A 21017-nucleotide genomic window follows, 5' to 3' on the forward strand; every position below is an offset into this window, starting at 1 on the left:
AAAAGCCCCATATGTGATGTTATCCCAACAAACATTTGAAATTAAAATTACGTTAAATTAACCACCTGGACTATTATTGACCAACTGGAAATTGGTCGAAATTTCCAAGAATTGACGTTAAAATTCCCAAAGTGGGGAATAAAACTAAAGTAATTTGGAAGTTAAAAACAAGTTAACAGATTATAATGTCTTGTATGAAATATGGGCTATGAAGTCAAAAATAACCAACCTGAGGTCATAACATGGTAAAATAGAGGTAAATTTTACTAAAAATAGTCCTAATTTATACTACCTATATTTTAACATGGGAAAAAAAGAGAAAGAATAAGGTAAAGTATTTTTCTTTTTAATATGTGTATGTAAATGAATTTCCCAATAATGAACCAGGAAGACAAACAAGTGTACTAATAACTGGCATGGCCGTTTGAACTTTAATCCAATATGGATGAAATACCTACATACAGTGTGTCCACGGATTGACTCCCAAAGAGGGAAAACTTTTTTATTCGTGGGTTTATGAAAAAAAGTTATTCTTCATAAAAACTCCTGCTTGAGCTTAAACGACCAACAGGCATATTGTTTTGACAAATGTATATACCGAGTGTTAAAAAGTTTAAAAAATATGGAAAACGCTAAGAACAAAGTACTTGTATATGTAAAATATGATGAAAATTTATTAATAAAAGTTCTAGGGATTGAAAAACTACACCACGTTACCACATTTTTTTTAACACCTAAATGTACAGGGATTGGTAAAAGATTCCTCTCCATATAAAATACCATTTACTCTAAATTAATTTTATTTTTTTTTGAATAACTTTTAAATCATTGTTTACCTTTACGCAATTGCATTATTTCCCTTTTTAAATTAACCAATGGAGGCTATAAAACTCGTACACGCGACGAATGAAAAATAAAAAAAATATTGTTGCAAACAAATAATAGATAATAAAGGCAGGTTGTTGCAGGTCTGTAAAAAAAGTTAATTTAGAGTAAATGGTATTTTATAATAATGATAAGAATTGGCTATAACTCAGTAATTTTTCGAAGAAAACATATTATAGCTTATATCGCTAAAAAGCTTAAAAAATGGCGCTTTATATTAAGTCATGGTTTCCATTTAAAAAAAACGTATGTTTGTGTCATATATCATTCAGCTTTAGAAAAAAAACGGAGGACACGGTCTCATTAAGGGTGTGATTATCTACAACTTTTATCTGAAAACTTTTTGTTTAAAATAGCTTATAATGGAATTAGAGACAATTTTTAAAATAGGCGAAATTTGTTTTTTTTTTTCAAATATCTAGTAAGCCATGAACTTTTTCAAAAATCTGAAAGGCGAATATTTATGACTCCATAAAACTGCAATTCTTTCCCCATTTAACCGACTCTCTATCTCCAGTAGTTTCCGAGATACCCATAGAGAACATCGTAGGAAACTCACCCTGTATAAATTACTACAAAATCGGTTAAATTTTATAAAAAGAACACATTTTTGTGTTTGTAGTTCTGAAAATTAACCATACCATTTTATTTTAACCGTGGTTTTAGTTTCATCTGTACCTACAATTAATTAATAATTTGATAAGAAAATCGCTTATATGGTGATACAAGAAAATGAATATTAACATTTAAAAAAGGTACTTAAATTGAATTCTGGTAATTATATTGATTTAAGTCATTTTACCGACTCAAGTTGCAGAGCATCATGATTTAAGTCAAAAATATCGACTCTCATAGAAAAGTTTTGTAAAGTCATAAAAACGTCTTTAAAAAAATAACTTGACTTGAAATAAAATGATTTAAGTCAAAGACATAAATCATTTGAACTTTGTGTTGAATTTAAACCTTTTTGATTTTAGAAATGACTTAAGACTTAAGTCTTTTTAAAACTGACTTCTTGCAGCTCTGTAGAAATACTTCTTCTATAAAGTTTTCACCATAATCTCCAACCTACAACCTCTGCTTACATTATAGCGACGTTTAAAGGTGTGAACTTAAAAATAGCGTAATCCCTATCTCGCAAAACGTTTATCCTGCCCAAGCAACACACCCAGCATAATTATTATTCTATATTCCGATACCAGATTCTCGTATTCTTCATCCGAAATGGCAGAATCTCTTAGCCGGCCCATTCCAACGGTACAAGAAGCAATTTGCTCCGACATAATCTACGATATACGATATTTTTCCAACTGGGCGACTTATCGCCAGTACTACCTTGCCATACCCATTAGCGGACGTATTGTCGGGATTATTTATTTATTTAGCTATGCGCTACGGTTTCTTGGCAATACAGTCGACTTGTAAATAACAAAGAAAACGGTTTACGATTAGACTGGATGCCGAATGATGTTTATGATTCAGAAATGCATTAACTATCTATCGACTTGATAGATTCGGAAGAAAAACTAATTGGTTTAGTTGAGACATTAACTGGATTCAATAAAGAGGAATGCTTTTAGGTCTAGGAAAGGTCTATCCTTTAAAGGAAGATATCTTTTTGTCGGATCCTTTGAGGATGAGGTTTCTGTATTTGCTTAAAACGTAGATAAATGTTTTATTTTTTAAAAAATCTTAAAATTTTCTGTTTTTTTCTAGGTAAATAATATAAGTTCTTAATATCTCAGTGAATCTACAACCACTACATATATACAGGGGGGTTTGAACTGTATTCCGGAAACTTCGACAGTATATTCTGCAGATAAAAATAAGTAAAAAAAAGTTCGTATGAATGTATGTCATAAAATTTCTTAGTTTCGGAGATATAGAGTGTAGAAATTTAATTTTTATTTTGACTTTTTCGAAATAATTTCTGAAGTAACGTCAATATTTAGATGAAAATTGGTGTCTTGGGGTTTTTTGACATGCGAAATTTGATTTTGATGTCAATATGACTCCTATTTGTAGGGGGCGCCATCTACATGTGTTTTAACTGTTTTGAAGAGTAATAACTCCGTCCGTACATGTATAATACTATATACCAGTTGAAAAAATATACATTTTCGTGATTTTTCACCTAAAAAATGTCTCTTGGTAAAAATTGCTACTAGCAACCGTTCTCAAGATATTTAGAATGGAAATAGATAGTCAATACATGTCAATATTGACTAAAAACAACCATGTGGAGTAGATAGTTATTTGAGTGAAATGATAAATTTCGGAACTTTTTATGTTTTTTAAATTAATTATAAATTTTACTTCGAAAAATGATGATGAAACAGTTTCTGTTGAACTTTTGGCACAAAAACATTTCAAATTTATGATTTCAGCCTAATAAGTATGTTTAATCAACATGTTTAATTTATGTTAGTGATGAGAGGTATTGATAATTTCGATTCCAAATATCTCGAGAACCTTAACTCGTAGCGATTTTTACAAAGAGACCTTTTTTAGGTAGGAAAAGTCGTAAATGTATATTTTTTACTCACTGGTTTTATAAAGGTACGGACGAAAAGTTACTACTCTTCAACCAGTTAAAAATATGTAGGTGGTGCCCTCTACAAGTAGGAGTCATATTGACATCAAAATCAAATTTCTCATGTCGAAAAACTCCCAGATACCAATTTTGATCTAAATATTGACGTTACTTCATAAATTATTTGGAAGAAATTGAAATAAAAATTAAACTTATACAACCTGTACCTCCGAAACTAAGCATTTTAGGACATATAATTTATAGGAACTTTTTTTAATTATTTTTATCTGCAGAATAAGCTGCCGAAGTTTCCGGAATACAATTCGGACCACCCTGTATACGGATCAGTCAGATATATCATATAAGGTTAATTTGTAGTCAGCAGAACATAAGCCAAACGCATAGTGAAGAAATCTGAAGTTAATAGAGGAGCAAAAAGTAAACAAAGGTTAAAATAATTATGCCAAGCAGAAAAGACTAAAATAGTAGTAATAGTAGGGCTGAAACAAGGAATATTTTTTTTCCTGTGAGCCTCTCCAACAATGTTACAATTTTACAAGCAAAATAACGTAAATCCATTATTGTATTGAAGAAATATTATGGTAGGAATTAACACACCGGGTTTAGTTGTCATCTTCACAGATCCTGCAGATAGCCATGAATCGCTAAATGTACTCAACTTCGCAGAGGTCATTTCTAGATTAGTGTTGAATTGTTTGCTCAAATGCATTGGGCGAACGAAATTATACCTTAGCTTGGGTTCCAGGGCACGGTAATCAGAAAGGCAACGAAAAGGTAGATGAGATAGTTAAACAAAGCTCATCAATACTATTCATAGTATCAAAAGTCTTGTGCGGTTCTGTGGGTAGCCAAGAAATCTCTAGAATGGTGGAAGTCTTCATCAGGGAAACAGAAGTTCATAGAAGAACATTTGCCAAATGGCAGACCTGATATGCAAAGACAGGAAGATTGTCAAAAATATAGTGGATCTACTAATATAGCATTGCAAACTGAATAAGCATCTAAAACTGATTGGATTGACGGACGAAGCCATGTGCAAATTTTGTGAATTAGAAGAAGAAACGACACAATGCATTTTATTTTAGTTCGATAGCCTAAAGGTGCGTCCACATTGCTCGCGAGCAGGCCGAACGAGCACGTGAAACACGAAAAATATGGCAAACAGTCAGAGTTTGGTTTGGTTTGGTTGTGATTTTCTTTTGTTGAGATGTTCGCGGCGCTCGCGACGCTCGCGGTGCTTCACGTGCTTGCGATCTCATAAAATACCTGTTTCGACTGTTCGGCTCTGTCGCGGTACACCAAAGAGACGCTTCGGAGCCATACATATATAAATATACCATTAATAAAATATAACTCTATATTTATATTTCCTATTATCTTAATCTGATCTTTGAGAACTTTATTTATATTTTGACATACGCCTGGTATTATTTTTGAATTGCTTTGCTTGGAAACTTTGAATAAATAACCCAAACTGGTATGTGAGTCTCTAGTTGCAATGAATCTTAATATTATGGCCAATCTTTATTTAGCTCTTTCTTTAACCGGAATACACCTCCTAAAAGTTGTATTTTTCCTTTCTAGACGGGGGCCACCTAAGTTAATAAGTCTTTCAAAATCAGTAGCGGACATACGATAAAAAATCTTAAAAAAACATTTTGTCTGTTTCTAAGTCGCGTAGATGTTTTCTTTCATTGTGCTGGGATCTACTTTTGAAATTATTAGACATCCAACACCGCCTTTTTCCCCTCTTTTTCTCCTTCGTTTTGCAATAATGATCGCACTAGCAGCCTCTATTAAAAATACTTCGGTATCATCCATGACCGAACAGCACGAACGCAAGCACTACATTACAATGTGGACGCCGTTGCTTGCGACCCGAAGCACAAGAAGCAAGAGCGCGAGCAGGATCGCGCGCAATGTGGACGCACCTTAAGAAATCCGTTCGCTTCAATCCAATACTAGCGAACGAATATTCTATACATAAGCGGCATAAACGGTAATAAGCAGACTGGTAGACCGTTAAGTTCGCGCCAGTTGTTCGCGATATGAATCATTTTCGATGAAGACATCAGGAAATTGTCGTAAATAAAGCGATCGCGCTGGAACGGAATTGTCCTTTGGGGAGAGAAAGCTACCGCGGCAGATGGAGCAGATTAATCAAATTAAAAAAATTCACAGATTTTGCAACATGCGCAACCATCATAGGCGTATTGAAAATACCAGACACAAGTCGGCGGTTGTCGACAATCACCTGTTTTTTACATTTTATATTAACTTGTGGCGTCATTTGGAAGAGCTCAATAGAAATATAAAAGAACTAAACCTTCTTCGTTGGAAAGCAATTTGACATTTGTGACGTCAGCACTCCGGCAGTCTAACGTAAACGTATCATTGATCGCTATTCAGAAATATATTCCAGATACGTATAATGAACAAGTTTAACGTTCGCAACGTTAAATAATTTTGATATTTGATTTTTATCGTGATGGTTTTTTGTAAAAGTGAAGAAAATATTGATGATATGAACGTGTGCGGATTCGTGATTGGTCACGATCACGGTCACGGCACTATGACGGGCTCCTATATCCACGTAGGAGCCCAAAATATACAAAAGTCAGTTTAGCTTAAGTTTAGATTAGGTCTATATTTTTTATTAATGCAAAATCAACTAAAACCTAATTCTAATCTAACCTAAACTCACTTCTTCTTTTGCATATTTCGGGCTATTACCTGGATATTCCTAGGTTTAACCAATATTCGCAACCAAACCAAACTTAGGTGTAAATTTACAAGTACAAAAAAATACTTTTCACCAATTTTCACAATAAAAATTAAAAGTTATAAATCATAATATTTTTTTATAGAAATGAGGGAATAAGGGTGAACGGGGTGCCGGTAGACCAAGAGATACTTGGAACGTAAATGTTAATTTATACTCGAATGGAGTTGCCTCACAGTATAGGCATATTTTGAACCCCTACCGTGCATAGTTACTGTAGATAAAAATAAATTAAAATATAGTTGGCTTCAACGATAATTTGGTTTGCAGCTTCTTTTCATCATACCTAATAAAAAACCGTCACAACCACTACTCATAGTATGTACCTATGTATTTTTAAACATCATTATGAAATTAAAAAATACATAGGTGCCTATAATATGAGTAGCGGTATTTTTTTTTCGTTTCATCATAACGGATTTTGTTGTGCTGAAAATAAGCAGCAAAATATATTATCGATTGCAACAACTATACCTAGTTTACATTCAGTATGTCCAATTAATATAGAACATTATAACTATGCATACTTTTAAAAATTTGCTACCAATATATTTTGATAGTTGAGTTTTTGAAATTATTTGTTAGCTTCTTAAACAAAACAGGCCCATAATAATTCAAATCTTTATCATTCAGTACTTCCAAGAATTATGAAGTAATCTCACGTCAAAATTTTTTAAAATTATTGCATGCCTTATGGATTTGCAAAGTTAACAAAAATATTTCTTTGCATACCTTGCAATTAATATATTTAATCCAGTTTATCAGTTCTGCATCATATCCGAAATTTAGAATGTGTGTGACACAACGAAGAATTAAAGTGCAACATGAACCACCAGAAAAATATCAAGTAAAAAAAAATTGTTAAGTTTTAATTACTAGTTACGCAGTCCTTCCCCCCATATTGGCTTCCCTCTTGCCTAAAATCTATATTGTCTTTCCTAACATTTTAAATATAAATGATTGAAACTCATGCAAGTTTACCATAATTTAAACTTAAGATAGTCCCTAATTATATTAAAATATAACACTTACGAAGTTAATAAATATTAACTATTTCTACTTATTTTTAATCATTTAATAATTCTGATAAAAACACGCTTGATTTTTTTATTTTAGAAATCATACGGGCTATAATAATTAATATGACTATATTAACAATACTTAAATTAAAATTTATTTGAAGGAATGCTACTGTATTACAATAATTGTAAAACACATATGTAATAATAACTGGGAATAATATAATAATTATTTAAAACTGCTCATCGCGTTATCGATGTCGGCGTCTTGTCACTTTTATTTAGTCTTGTCAGTATTATTTTATTAGCCGTTTAGGTATAGTTTGAATTCACACTTTGCAGATTTTAATGTGCCATTTGTGGTTTTTTATTGGATTTTTTGCATATTTGGTATATTCTATGAAGTGATTTTTAAGTGCTCCTGGCCATTTTTCAATTATTAAAGTGCCTATTTAGATACATTTAAAATGAGTTAATTAGTGTATAGTATTTGTATTATGAGTTTGTTTATTTTATGAGATGTATTTTTTTCCCATTAAAATAAACATAGCTTACTAGATCACTAGCTAGTCATTTTTAAATACAGGGTGTTAATTAAGTATCTGGCCAAACTTCAGGAGGTGATTCTTTGAATGTTTTAAGGTAAAAAGTTCATATAAACATGTGTCCGGAAATGTATAATTTTAAAGATACAGGGTGTCAAGGTGTTTTCTAATAGACCTTTTTTATTAATATCCCAAAGATCCGTTGGCCGATTTTGTTGAAATTTCAATGTTGTGAACTTTGATAAGTTACCATGTTGTGAACTTTGATAAGTTGGCACTAATTAAATGATAATTATTATTTACAACAATATTCAAAGGATAAAATCTTATCCCAATAAATATTTAGCAACGCCTTGGATTCATGTGTTTTTACGCCTATTGGCAGTGGAAACCATGCAAGCTTTTTCTTTGACCTAAGTTGTTAATTAAAAATTATTATATTGATTATAATCATAAAAAATATAGGTCCTAATAGCCTAAATTTTAGCAAAATGCATCAGCAGATCCGATGAGATCCGAGTTATTATGTTTTGGAACTTAATGATTTAATTAATTATTCCCTTTAATGCATTTACCTATCCTCCTCGCCAAGAAAAAATATTGCATTAGTCTAAATTTATTATTTATGTGATTCCACTCTTTCACGTATAAATTTGCCCCCTTGCTCTCATACGGAAACTGTACCTAACAACCCATATGCCTTGACGCATATTCTTTTTATAATAATATGGGCTTTCTTTACCCGCCGGCCCAGACAAACATCCATATCCATAAAAATAGTTGGCCCACACAGATAAATTAATAAGACCTCATTTCGGCCCCCAAACGTCCTTCGATGATCAACGCCGGCTAAACTATCGCCTTACGTGTTGACAAGTTGATTAGGCAGGTTATTGAACTCGTGTGGCATCGAGCATGTCGTTTTTTCAAAGATGGGTCCCATATAAACGCGGCCAGAAGTATTTTCAATACTAAAAAAACATAATTGAAGCGATTATGTGTGCTTTTGCCGACCGTTCACTGCAAATATTATTATGTATACACACTTTTTTAGATTAAATCGAATGCATGCGAGGAATTCTTGGGTTTAAACTAGATCGAAATTCGTATCAGATGATTGGATTTTGTTATGATGCTTTAATATTAACAATATTATAATAATACTAATAATCAATCCGACACATAATTTTTGCTTAAAAAAATTAAAGTCAGTTACATTCAGGGTCAAATCGCTGAAAATCTGATGCGCGGAGACTGTGTTAAAATAAAACAATTTTTTTGTATAAAAAAATAAGTATTTTGAGGCATGGACGTGTATCAAATATAACATCAGAGATATTTTGAAAAAAAATATAAAATTTTTCGACCCGGCATCTGAAAGGTGAAGATATTTAGGACATACAGAGAAGACCAGGCTACTAGTAACATAGCAAGTTGCCGGACGAATTTACGTTTACCCGATTTGTGTTCGTACTAGAGATTCACTGCCGGCTAGTCGGCAGTCGGTTGGTCAGGCAGTACGCAGTTGCAGTTGTGCTTGGACGGGTCGGTCGTGACACTAGGAATACGACGCGAGGAGTACCGAGTATTTATTATTTTCATTTTAAGTGTTTACTTTCACTTAAGGTAACATTTAAAATAAAAATACTTAAATATTTATTATTTGAGTGTGTTTACAAGCCAAAATAAAAAATTGTTAAATTCTCTAAATCCGAAAAAAAAACTCAAATATTACTCTAAATAAAAAAAAAGTTATAACAAGTGTTCAAAAAGACCACCTTCTTGTGCTAGACAGAAGCCTAGGCGGTCGTAAAATCCCCGTCTGACATTGGCTAACATATTAGGGCTAATAGTTTGGAAAGCCTCTCATATCTTTACTTGAAGCTCATCCAGATTATTGGCCCTATTATGACCATACACTTTGAATTTTACATAACCCTACAAAAAGAAATAATTGGGAGAAAGATCTGGTGATCTAGCGGGCCACAAAATAGTTTCGTGTTCACTAATTAAACGGTTGGGAAAAGTATTGTTCAAATATTCTTAAACAATACGGGAATTGTGGGCAGGGCAACCATCTTGTTGAAACCAGACATTGTGGAATCTTTCTCCCAATAACTCACGAATTCTAGCGACAATCTGCTGCTGTAACAAGTCCAAATACTTTGCAACAGTTAAATTACCCTTTATAAAAAATGGACCAATCATATTCTCCCCTACAAAACAACCCCAAACACTTGCTTTAACTCCTGTTCTTCATTAATCAACACATCAGGCGTTTTGTGTTTTTGTGCGGACACGCACCCATGTGTTTCAAAATGATTAATAACTCTTGATATAGTAGGTAAAGATGGAATTGGCCTGTTTACAAAAGTTTGTGGAAAAATTGTTTGTATATCCCGATAAGACCTATTTTGGAAATACCATTTTAGAATTTGAATTTTCTCACGAACTTCGTAAACATCCATTATTTTACTTAAAAAATAAATTTTACACGAGAACTATCGCGAGAATCTATGTATTCGTTTTGGCTATTAAAACATGAATAAATACAAATTCTGAAACATTCTTATCACATAATATCTACCTATTTTTATTTTATCGCATTTTTTCGCCTGCTTTTTATCCGGCGGACGGGTATACGCTAATTCGTCTGGTTCTGCCTATGTTACTACTACGGTGGTCCGGTCTGTATATCCACATGATTTTTTTTTCTTAGAATAGGTCGAAGAATCACCTCCTTAAATATTAGCATGTCGTTAAGGAATATTCTGTATATATTTCTGTTTATATTTTTGTAGTAAATTGATTGTACTCCAATATTGTCTCTGCATTTTTGAAATTATTTTCGTAGACACATATTTAGTGACTATTGCAAAAAGGTCTGCAACAAAAAATACAGCACTAGTTATACTTCTAAATAGGGCATTAGTGATACGATCACCTGAAGAATCGTAAAAGACAAAATAAAATATCAAAAATTATAGACAAACGGTTACAGTAAAAGCCTTTCTCCATAATATCACAATCGCCGAGTGCCTTAATAGCACCATAGTTCCACTGCATCGACATAAATCACAATTATTTTTTAATTGTGACCCAAGGCGGCGAATTCCCGCGCAGATCCTGCCGAGATTACCCGACGACCTATCGACTATCTCCGCTAAAACAACTCTATTATCTTCGTTTCATTCCTCTTCTGCCCCATCTACACGTTGCTTTCTTCTCTCTCTCACGTATGTCGACCATGGATAAGTCTCCGTTATCTTTCTATCTTTTCTCTTCTGTGTGTGTGCCATTCGTAACAACGCGATACAGTTAGTCGTGTGTTCCCCTATAATCGATTCTATCGGCGCATACCTGCTGGATAATGCAGATACGGCACCTGGGATTTAGAAAGAAGAGGGAAAAACAACGGGCTTCTGTGATCCGATTGGCCGATAACGAATAGAAAATAGAAACACAGTGGCGTGAGGAAACTTAAGCTTTAACCTTTTGGCGGTCGCGCTTCATTTTTTACATGAACCGTCTGCCTGCTAAATTCAAGAGGTCTTAAGCGTTACTAGTGGTGTAAGACATAAAATAATATGATAATCAAATTAAAAACTCTTTATTTGACTTGCTTTATCACAAAAAGCAAAGATAAACATAAAATATATAACATAAAACACGTAGAAATACAAACTAATAAATATTGTTTAAAAAAGGAAAATAAATAATAATGAAAAAGTGAATCCTTAGAAAAGTGATTACAGAACATTTGTGTGTGCTCCAAACATACGAAATTGTGACACTGTACATAAGAGTAACGAGTTCACAATGCTGTTAACCTATCACAATGCTGTGCCGATCCTCTGGCAATACTGTATTCAGCGCTTCAGAATCTGAAATTTATTTTTTTGTATCAGAATTTATTTCGGGCCCTTCTATAATATCCACTTCTCCTTCTTCCTTGTCATGGTCATGTTCAGTAGTCAATTCGTCATCTTCGTAGTCAATTCGTCATCTTGTTCAAACAGTCTTGCATGAGCTGTTGCAATCGTTTTTGCTTTGCCTTATATGAGTACATCTAAAAAATAATACTTATTTAATAAAAAAATGTCGATTGTTCGCTTCTTTTATCACAATTTACTCATTATCAATCAAAGCAAATCAGTAAAATAACTTTAGTTTTTTTACTGAAAACTTTTTTTTTCATAATCCTACCAATTATTTTAATTAATTTTTTTAAGTGATAAAAGTGCTGTTTTGCCAGTAGTCGGACAGTGCTTGCCAGTGTCCAGCCGGGTAGTTACCATAAGTCGGGCATTTTGTGATTGGCTGATTCTGCACAGTCCTGTATTTAATATATTATGTATAATATTAAAGCGCAAATTTAATATTGAACAATATATACCGTAATACAAAAGCCAAAGCAATAAGACTCTTTGGCTTTTGTATTACAAACGAGGTCTCTTTGGGATCAATGGACGCCTTTTTTTTAATTATATACCGTTTTTTGTTGTTTGATATCTGCATATATGAAAAAGCCATCTTTAAACGATCATCGATACCAATGCTGTTCATAAAACCATGCTTCCATTAGTAAACAGCATTTTCAATTTTTCTTCTTTTAGATACAACTTTTTCAACTGTATTAAGTAACACCTGTTTTTTTTATTGGAAATACGCAAACGACTTAGTTTCCAATCCAGGTAACATTTCTCTTCAATTTCTCTGGTTAAAACAAGTGCTGGTTCCATTCGTTTGCAAACGTTGGTTATTTGTCTTTAAAATACGGTCCTGTGCTGACACACCATGTTGACTTGGAATCTTGTACTGACGTTGCATGTTTTACGCAATTTTCCCTCTTCTCGGACAGTTTGGACTGTTTTTTATAATGCATCTTTGTTGTATTGATGAAAATTCCCTTTTACTTTAGGATTCATGTTTGAAAATAACCAAAATCTCATAAAAATCAGTCTGAAAACTGCAATATGACGTCGAAAAAGGGTCCAACCTCCCAAATATATTAAATTAAGCGTTGACTGGTGGTCGGACAGCTTTTATTTCCTTTGATCTGTGTTTGTGTTGTGTTTTTGCTGTCCGACAACTAAACACTACCAAAAACTCATGTTTAATTATATTTCAAACGAACAGTAGTTATTACATATAAATTATCAAGAAAAAGGCTAAAACAAAAGAGTCCTTTTTCCTGGTCTTCTAACTGGACTTAAACAAAATTATATACGAGTTTATTGGACACCTAAATTTAACATTAAAATTATGAAAAGTATCTTTTTTGTTATTTGAAATAATAGTTTAGACTATTCTGCATACACGTAAAGTTATAGGTACTTCATAAATTAAATACAAAATGTTTAACTTATCTTACAAACTATCCCACCTCCACCTTTAACAGGCAAAAATTAGGAAGCACAAACGTGTGGTTACTTTCCCGAATTTTTCACGTTTTTAGGGTGACAATTTAGGCAAAGAAAATGTAATAGAACAAAGCGAAAGAATTGGTAGAATTGGGTTTTTAAGTATTAGAAGGCAATACTAAGCCATATTTAACTTATTTTCTAATAAATACGTTTTGTCCGACCACTGGCATATAGACCCTACATACCGTAGCTTTTTCGAATCTCGACAAGATCTTTAGGCTCATGACGTTTTAAGTGCTTGTCGGTCTGACCATACATTGATGAGCTTATCGTAGTAAGTTCTCCTATTGTTTTTTTTTCGCGCATATGACACTTACTCCCGGTAATATGACACTTTAGTTGCTAAAATCAGAATACACAAAACTTGTTACTAAGGTTATTATATGACATATTTCTAATATATATTTTTTGTTTCAGATCATGACCTGCCAAGATGCCCATCCTACTTCTAAGGCAACCGTCCAACACTTCCTTGGCGGCCATCGTGGAGAAATCCCAACGTCAGCCGAGCCATACCCACTTAGGCTACGACCTCCAACTTAAAAACAACCAGCTCGACCTTGTTCTACTCTCCAGGCCTCCAGAACACGTACCAAACCCATCGAAAGTACCTCTAGAACTACCTAAACCTTTAACTCCTTTAAAACTGTCACCTGACGAAGGATTTGAGAGCGATATCGATACTATCTCTATAGTAAGCAGTGAAAATGAGTCGTTTGCTGTTGACAAAGTTGGACAGAAACCTGTTCTGGCTGAAACGGATAGTGCCAATGGAGGGTCGGGTACAGAAAGTGAAACGGAAGCGGAGAAAACTAGTACATTGACTCCGAAAAATGCCAACACAATTAAAGAGGGCCTGGACAAGCAACTGTTTTTACACCAAGCTAAGGAAACTTTTGATCTAGTCGACTGCGTTTGTTATTCCGATGTGACGTACCCTGACGTTTTGATATTCGTCATAAAAAGCGAGGCTCTAGTGTTCAGGTTTGAAAGCCTTCAAAAATTACAAACATTCTACACGAATTTTACAACTTTGAAAGCCGTGACCAATCAGAAAGCTTACAATTTGAGTAAGAATGTTGCAACGAAATATAACTTACTGCACAGAACAGATCACAATGGTGTTACACACATTGAAATCAAGAAACAGAACGCTAATAACAAACCTCAGAATTCTTCGAACAGCGGTCATTCTAATATAATATCTATTGATACACCTGATGGGACGATATCAAATAGGAAACTGTTTGAAGTTGAAGATTCCAAATCAAACAAGCTGAAAGACGTAAATTTGCGTCAAAGGGCCGAGAGTAAGCTGATCACCGATATGAGGTTGTTGAACGATGCCAAGTTCAACACGATCAACAATAAGGTGGGAGGTAAGAAGATGATGGTGAGGAGCAGTTCCATAGAGAATATTTTAAATGTAGATAATAAGGAAAGCAATCTAGTCAAAGATGATGGTGTAGTTGGTACATTGAGGAAGGTGTGGAATTCCGCAGAGGATTTGTTAGGTGAGTTTATTTTTATTCTGTTTAAATCATTTTTACTATAATAACTTTTTGTCCCTACCTGTATAAAACTACTGACTTCTTCTTCTTGCGGTGCCGTGCCTGTCTTCAGGCGTTGGCGATCTCCATGACTATTTCGTGGAAGAGTTCTCTATCTTCTGCTGCATGAAACAGCCTCTCCACCCCCAGACCGGTCCAGTTCCGTATATTTCTGAGCCATGACAGTTTCTTTCGACCTACCCATCTTCTACCTTCGACTTTTCCTTGAATAATCAAACGAGGAATATAATATTTGGTGCCACGCATTATGTGTCCGAAGTAGCTCACCTTTCTGGCCTTGATGGTGGTTAACAGTTCCGGATCTTTGTTCAGCTGTCCAAGAACTTCCTCGTTGCTTATATGTTCGGTCCAAGAAATTTTAAGAATTCTCCGGTAGCACCACATTTCAAAGGCTTCTATTTTATTTATATTCTCGACTTTTAGCGTCCATGTCTCACATCCGTAAAGAAGAGTGGACCATATGTAACAACGTAGTGTTCGCAATCGGGTTTGCAGTGACAGGTTTCTATTAGTGAGCGTGGTATTCCATTTTTTGAATGTTCTACGTGCCATTTCAATTCTTGCCTTTACTTCTTCGTCACATGTATTTTCACTATTTAGCCAGCTTCCTAAATATCTAAAATGTGGTACTTGTTCAATATTGTGTCCGCTGATTTTTATCGGGATTGGATTAATTTGTATTTTACCCACAAACATCCATTTCGTCTTCTTGATATTTATATTAATACCCCATTTGCAACTAGCTTCATGAACCCTATCTAGCAACGTTTGCAAGTCTTCCATGCTTTCTGCGACAATGGCGGTGTCGTCTGCGTACCTTACGTTATTTATGATCTCGCCTCCAATTTTAAGGCCTTCTATTCTGCCGGATAAAGCCTCGTTAAAAATGTTCTCCGAATACAAATTGAATAATAACGGTGACAAAACACACCCCTGTCTTACTCCTCGTTTTATTGGGATGCCATTTTTAGTTCCTTCATCGACCCTAACAGCAGCAGTTTGATCGTAGTACAAGTTTACTAAAAGGCGCATGTCATAGTTGTCTACGTTATACAATTTCAGATGCCGAAAGATCTCTGTATGTCTGACTCGATCAAATGCTTTTTCAAAGTCGATGAAGCACACATAGATGTTCTTGCGAAATTCGCTGCACTTTTGCCACAGTAGCCTCATGCAAAACAGGTCTTCATGTGTGCCTAGTCCGCTACGAAATCCAAACTGCTCTTTTCCGATGCTCTGTTCACATTTAGCATATATTCGGTTGATGATTATTTTTAAAAGTATTTTTAACATGTGGCTCGTCAGACTAATAAACCTAAAGTCATCACATTTACTCGCTTTGGTATTCTTGGGTAAAGCAATAAATATCGATCTCTGCCAGTCGCCAGGTAATTTTCCACTTTGGTAAACCTGGTTAAAGAATGCTGTCAAGACAGATATACTGTCGTTGTCGACTACTGACTACTGAGTGAAAAATATACATTTCCGTGATTTTTTACGTAAAAAAATTCTCTTGGTAAAAATCGCTACGAGCAACCTTTCTCAAGATATTTAGAATGGAAATAGTCAATACATGTCATTATTGACAAAAAATCAACATATGAGTAGATAGTTATTTGACTGAAATGATAAATTTGAGAACTTTTATTTTTTTTTAAATTAATCATAAATTTTTCTTTGAAAAAATAATGATAAAACAGTTTCTGTTGAACTTTTGGCATAAAAACATTTCAAATTTATGATTTCAGTCTAATGGCTATTTAGCCAACATGTTTAATTTATGTCAATGATGACTGGTATTAATATCAGAAGATAATTTAGATTTCAAATAACTAGAGAACCATTACTCGTAGCGATTTTTGCCAAGAGACCTTTTTTGCGTAAAAAAACGCAGTAAATGTGTACTTTTTACTCAGTCATATAGGTACGGACGAAAACTTATTACTCTTCAAACCAGTTAAAAAATATGTAAGTGGCACCCTCTTCAAGTAGGAGTCATATTGGTATCAAAATCCAAATTTCTCATGTCAAAAATCTCCCAGACACCCATTTTCATCCAAATATTGACTCCAGTTCAAAAATTATTTGGAAAAAATCAAAATAAAAATGACATTTCTAAACCCTGTATCTCCAAAACTAAACATTTTAGGACATACATTTATACGAACTTTTTTACTTATTTTTATCTGCAGCAAGTTTTCGGGATACAGTTCGGACCACCCTGTACAATACATTTCGTTCAAAATGTATGAACACTTTTAAAACTGTTCGTTTTTTAATTCTTAATTCTGCGCCTATAAAAGAGAAATACTATTACACTTACATTAATACTACTACAGGGTGTTGCATTTAAAAAATTGAGATAGAGAATTTTAAATATTGCAATATTGCGTCCACGCCATAAAAAATACACTCTATGAGATGTGAGTTTTTCTTCACGGTTTTTTTCTGGTATCCTGGGTGTTTAGGAAAATATATCTAATAAAAAACATCCAGACAAGAGTTTTCATCCAAATGTCGAGGTAAGGGCTCGAACTCACTGACGACCAGGTCGCAACGACCTGGCCGTCGCGTCGGCTGGCCGGATGTATTGTGTTTTTAGCTGCGGCCAGATGAACGACCAGTTTCAACAGATTTGTCAAATCTAACGATTTTTTACGTTTTACCAATTAGAAAATATTGTTTCAGAAATGTTAAAATATCCGAGTTAACTAAAAAGCGAAGTTGCTATTCACAACAAACAAAAAGCCTTGTGTACGCGCGAAAAGGGAGATATTCTGTTTCTTTTTTCTACTGATATGGCGCCCTTATCGACTTTAGAAGTAAATATATTAGGGCCATCGTAAAAAAAGATCGTCAGACACTGGCTCTAAATATAAGCAGGTAGAAAGTTTAGCTTCCAGTTATTTCAATGTTTACAATATAACGAAGAATCTACAACAGTAATTACTTCTATTTTTATGAATGTTTAAGTTACTTTCTTAATTTTTTTTTCAAAATAATGTACCTAGTAGAAATATAGTCTAATGAACCCTGTTTGAAAAACGTTAAATTAAATATCATATTTAAAATACAGTTGTCCTCCTTGTACATGACTACAATACAACTAAAAAAACTAATTTAATAAAAAAACAAGTGGTTGTAGAAAAACTTTAAATATAATTTTTTTTTAATTTTTTAAACATCGAAACTCAAAGGTATAATAACAGGTATCATACCAACCATAAATAGAGTAGGTATGAATCGACCCTTGACAAAAAAAAAGGGATTTGATCTAAGTTTACCTTTGATCCAGTTTTCTGCACGTGTGCAAAAACTACACTAAAACACTATATTTTATAGAAAATAAAATATTGTGCCTTGAATTTGAGGGATTTCATCTGAAAAATTATTAATTTGGAAGAAAACCGGCAACAAGCGGTAGAAAATAATAATATTTCCGTGCAGTCTTCTGGTCGCAATGACCAACGGACGGCCAGGACGTTAGTGTGCGCTATATCATTTGATTTAATGGTTTTAGAGGTAGCTGCGGCCTGGCTGTTGCGACCTGGTCGTCAGTGTGTTCGAGCCCTAATTCAGAAATCATTTAATTTCAAAAATTTCGAAAAAAAATGAAACTTCTATACACTGTATCTCCGAAACGAAGTATTTTAGGACATAAATTACACGAACTTTTTTACTTATTTTCATCGGTAGAATATATTGTCGAAGTTTCCCGAATACAATTCTGACCACCTAATGCTAATTATCATTTTTTATTGTTCCAGATTCCGATAATCCTCGAAGACCTGAACGCCGGAGAAAAAAGAAACCTGCACCCCCACCACCCATCGCAAAACCTGAAAAAGTCGAGGATGTCTTCAGCGGACAATTCGTCCGAGTCAACGTCCATCTAGACAAAGACTTGGTCGCAAAAACCGACTGGTAGTCAAAAGCAGTGCTAACGAACCACACCCCAAAAAACTTGGCCAAAACTTCAACATTCTCAGTTCTAAAAACAATTTCACTTCATTCCTCAAATCGAAAATCGAACCGAAAGCCACTGGTCAGGTTCTGAGGTACCACCAGGACAATGCAACATTGAATAGACCAACACGAACGCCACTGTACGAGAAAAATAAATTTTGGACCAATTCAGTACCGAGAATCTTAAAGAAAACATCTCGAAGTAAGAGCGAGACTAGAAACTCACCTCAGAACTTTCAACCTATGGCCTACAGGTATATTGATACTACCATGGACTACCCTTACAACACCTCCATGCAAGACAACGCCATGTTCCTTACCGCTACAGGTCTCAAGCCTAAACCTCACAGCACGGAAACTTTACAACGTAAACCTTACAACGTTGAGACACAACCACGTATTTCTTACGCGTATAACGTTACCAGCTTGCCCAAACACCAAGAGAACAACATGGGCAATAGAATTTTTGGTCTGACGCCTAAACTGAAGGATTTCAGTAAGGGTGACAGTGCTGCCAGGTTGGGCAACAAATGGGGAAGTGCTAGCGACTTAACGTTTCTCAGTAACGATAAAAATAACCTGAAGAGTAGCATAAAGAGTGGGGAAGGCGGTTCGAAGAAAAAGAACGAGAAAAAGGTGACTTTCAGTGCATATAACACGGTTCAAGTTGTTTGAAAAGGAAATAGATCGGGTTTTGGCGTTTGGTTTTCGATCATCACGAATGTGAATGGTGAAAGTGAATTTATCTCCAAATTTATAACCAGAGCAACGGATGGAAGCGTATCAAATATTTCGGGTGTGAGCAAACTGGTCCACAATCAGATCTGTACGTCTTAAGATTAAAATCAATAGTATTACATTTTTTGCTTTATTGCTGCTTCTTTGTGTATACAAAATGTCAAAGAAATAGTGTATCTTACTTCGGTGAGTGATTCTACATAATATAAAAATAAAACAAAACGTTCCTATGAACATAATATGCCCTAAGAAGTTACAGTTCCCTCGAAAGTTCAATTAAAAATAATATACAGGGTTACAATTTAAAAATATTTTTACAAGATACAGAGTGTCCCAAATAAATAAAAAATATCAAAGTTGTATTTTTTTAAATGGAACACCCTATACATTATTAAATTTTTAGTTTCTACGATTAAAATAAAGGTAAATTTGATTAAGGTTTATTACACTTAAACCTTACCGTTTTTGAAATATTTTCAATTTTGTGAAATTGCAGTATAAATTTTAAGGCTTCATTTCTCCGAGGGTATCAGAGTTTTTAATACTAAATATTTACTGAAGTTTATCTATTGATCAGTTATTGTGTTGCAATAATAAAAACTTTAATGCCTTATACAGAGTGTCTAAAAATTTATTTTAAATAATTACTAGCTTTGAAAGGCAATAACGTGTTTAATTTAAATGGAACACCCTATATATTTTATGAGAATCAGATGCACAATTTAATTGTCTATCAAATTGTATTATACCATTTTTTACCTGTCTCTCAAGTTTCCGTAGAAAATGCATTTTCTTGTAATTTAGAACTCATTTATCAATATATCCATGGAATACTGACATTTTAGATTTTATTTTTAAAGATGTACCAAATTTTTAAAGAGTACAGATACTAATATTGTCGATATAATTCGTTTATTTCATTAAAAAATAAAAAAAAACAACTGTTTAAATATTTGTTAAAGAGGACCAGTTAATAGGTATGATTCCAGTATTCAAACTACATTAATTGACTGTTTGCGTTGATTAATAATAATTGCTCCAAATACTAAAAAACAGAATTATGTATGTGTATTAGACAGTGTGGTAAAAAGTAACAGCTTAAAAATGATATTTAATTTTTTGACAAATGCTTATTTATAACAACAGAGACGTTCATTATTATAACTTATTTTATTATATTGATTTCTGATTCCAATCCACATTTATTTAGAATAATTTATTAACGAACACAATTAAGTATGTAGTTAATTAGTATTTGGGCGGAAATACTGGTGGTATATTTAATTAATGGTATACTCTTTTATAAAGATTTAAATAGTTTTCTTTTTGCATACAAATGGGCTAGTAATAGTATCGTTTTACTAAAAACAATAATATTACTAGCCTGTACATTTTGTACATTTGTTGTTTTAAAAACAATCTAAAATGTCAATATTCCATGGGTATATTGATAAAATAAATGAGGTCTTAATTATAAGAAAATGCATTTTCTACGAAAACTTGAAGGAATAGGTAAGAAGTGGTATAATAC

General features: G+C 33.6%; 1 protein-coding gene across 1 annotated transcript in view; it reads left to right on the forward strand.

Moving 5' to 3' along the window:
• The window catches only part of LOC115881559, a 131601-nt gene extending 112178 nt beyond the window's left edge, over window positions 1–19423 (forward strand). Inside the window, exons 2-4 of the mRNA XM_030899101.1 lie at window positions 13629–14725; window positions 18550–18706; window positions 18772–19423. Coding sequence (XP_030754961.1) covers window positions 13645–14725; window positions 18550–18706; window positions 18772–19423 — 1890 coding nt within the window. The 5' untranslated portion in view covers window positions 13629–13644. The remainder of the gene's footprint in view (window positions 1–13628; window positions 14726–18549; window positions 18707–18771) is intronic.
• The last annotated feature ends 1594 nt before the right edge of the window (window positions 19424–21017 follow it).

Source organism: Sitophilus oryzae, unplaced genomic scaffold, assembly GCF_002938485.1.
Source record: "Sitophilus oryzae breed Bouriz unplaced genomic scaffold, Soryzae_2.0 scaffold_172_pilon_pilon, whole genome shotgun sequence".
Lineage (NCBI taxonomy): Eukaryota > Metazoa > Arthropoda > Insecta > Coleoptera > Curculionidae > Sitophilus > Sitophilus oryzae.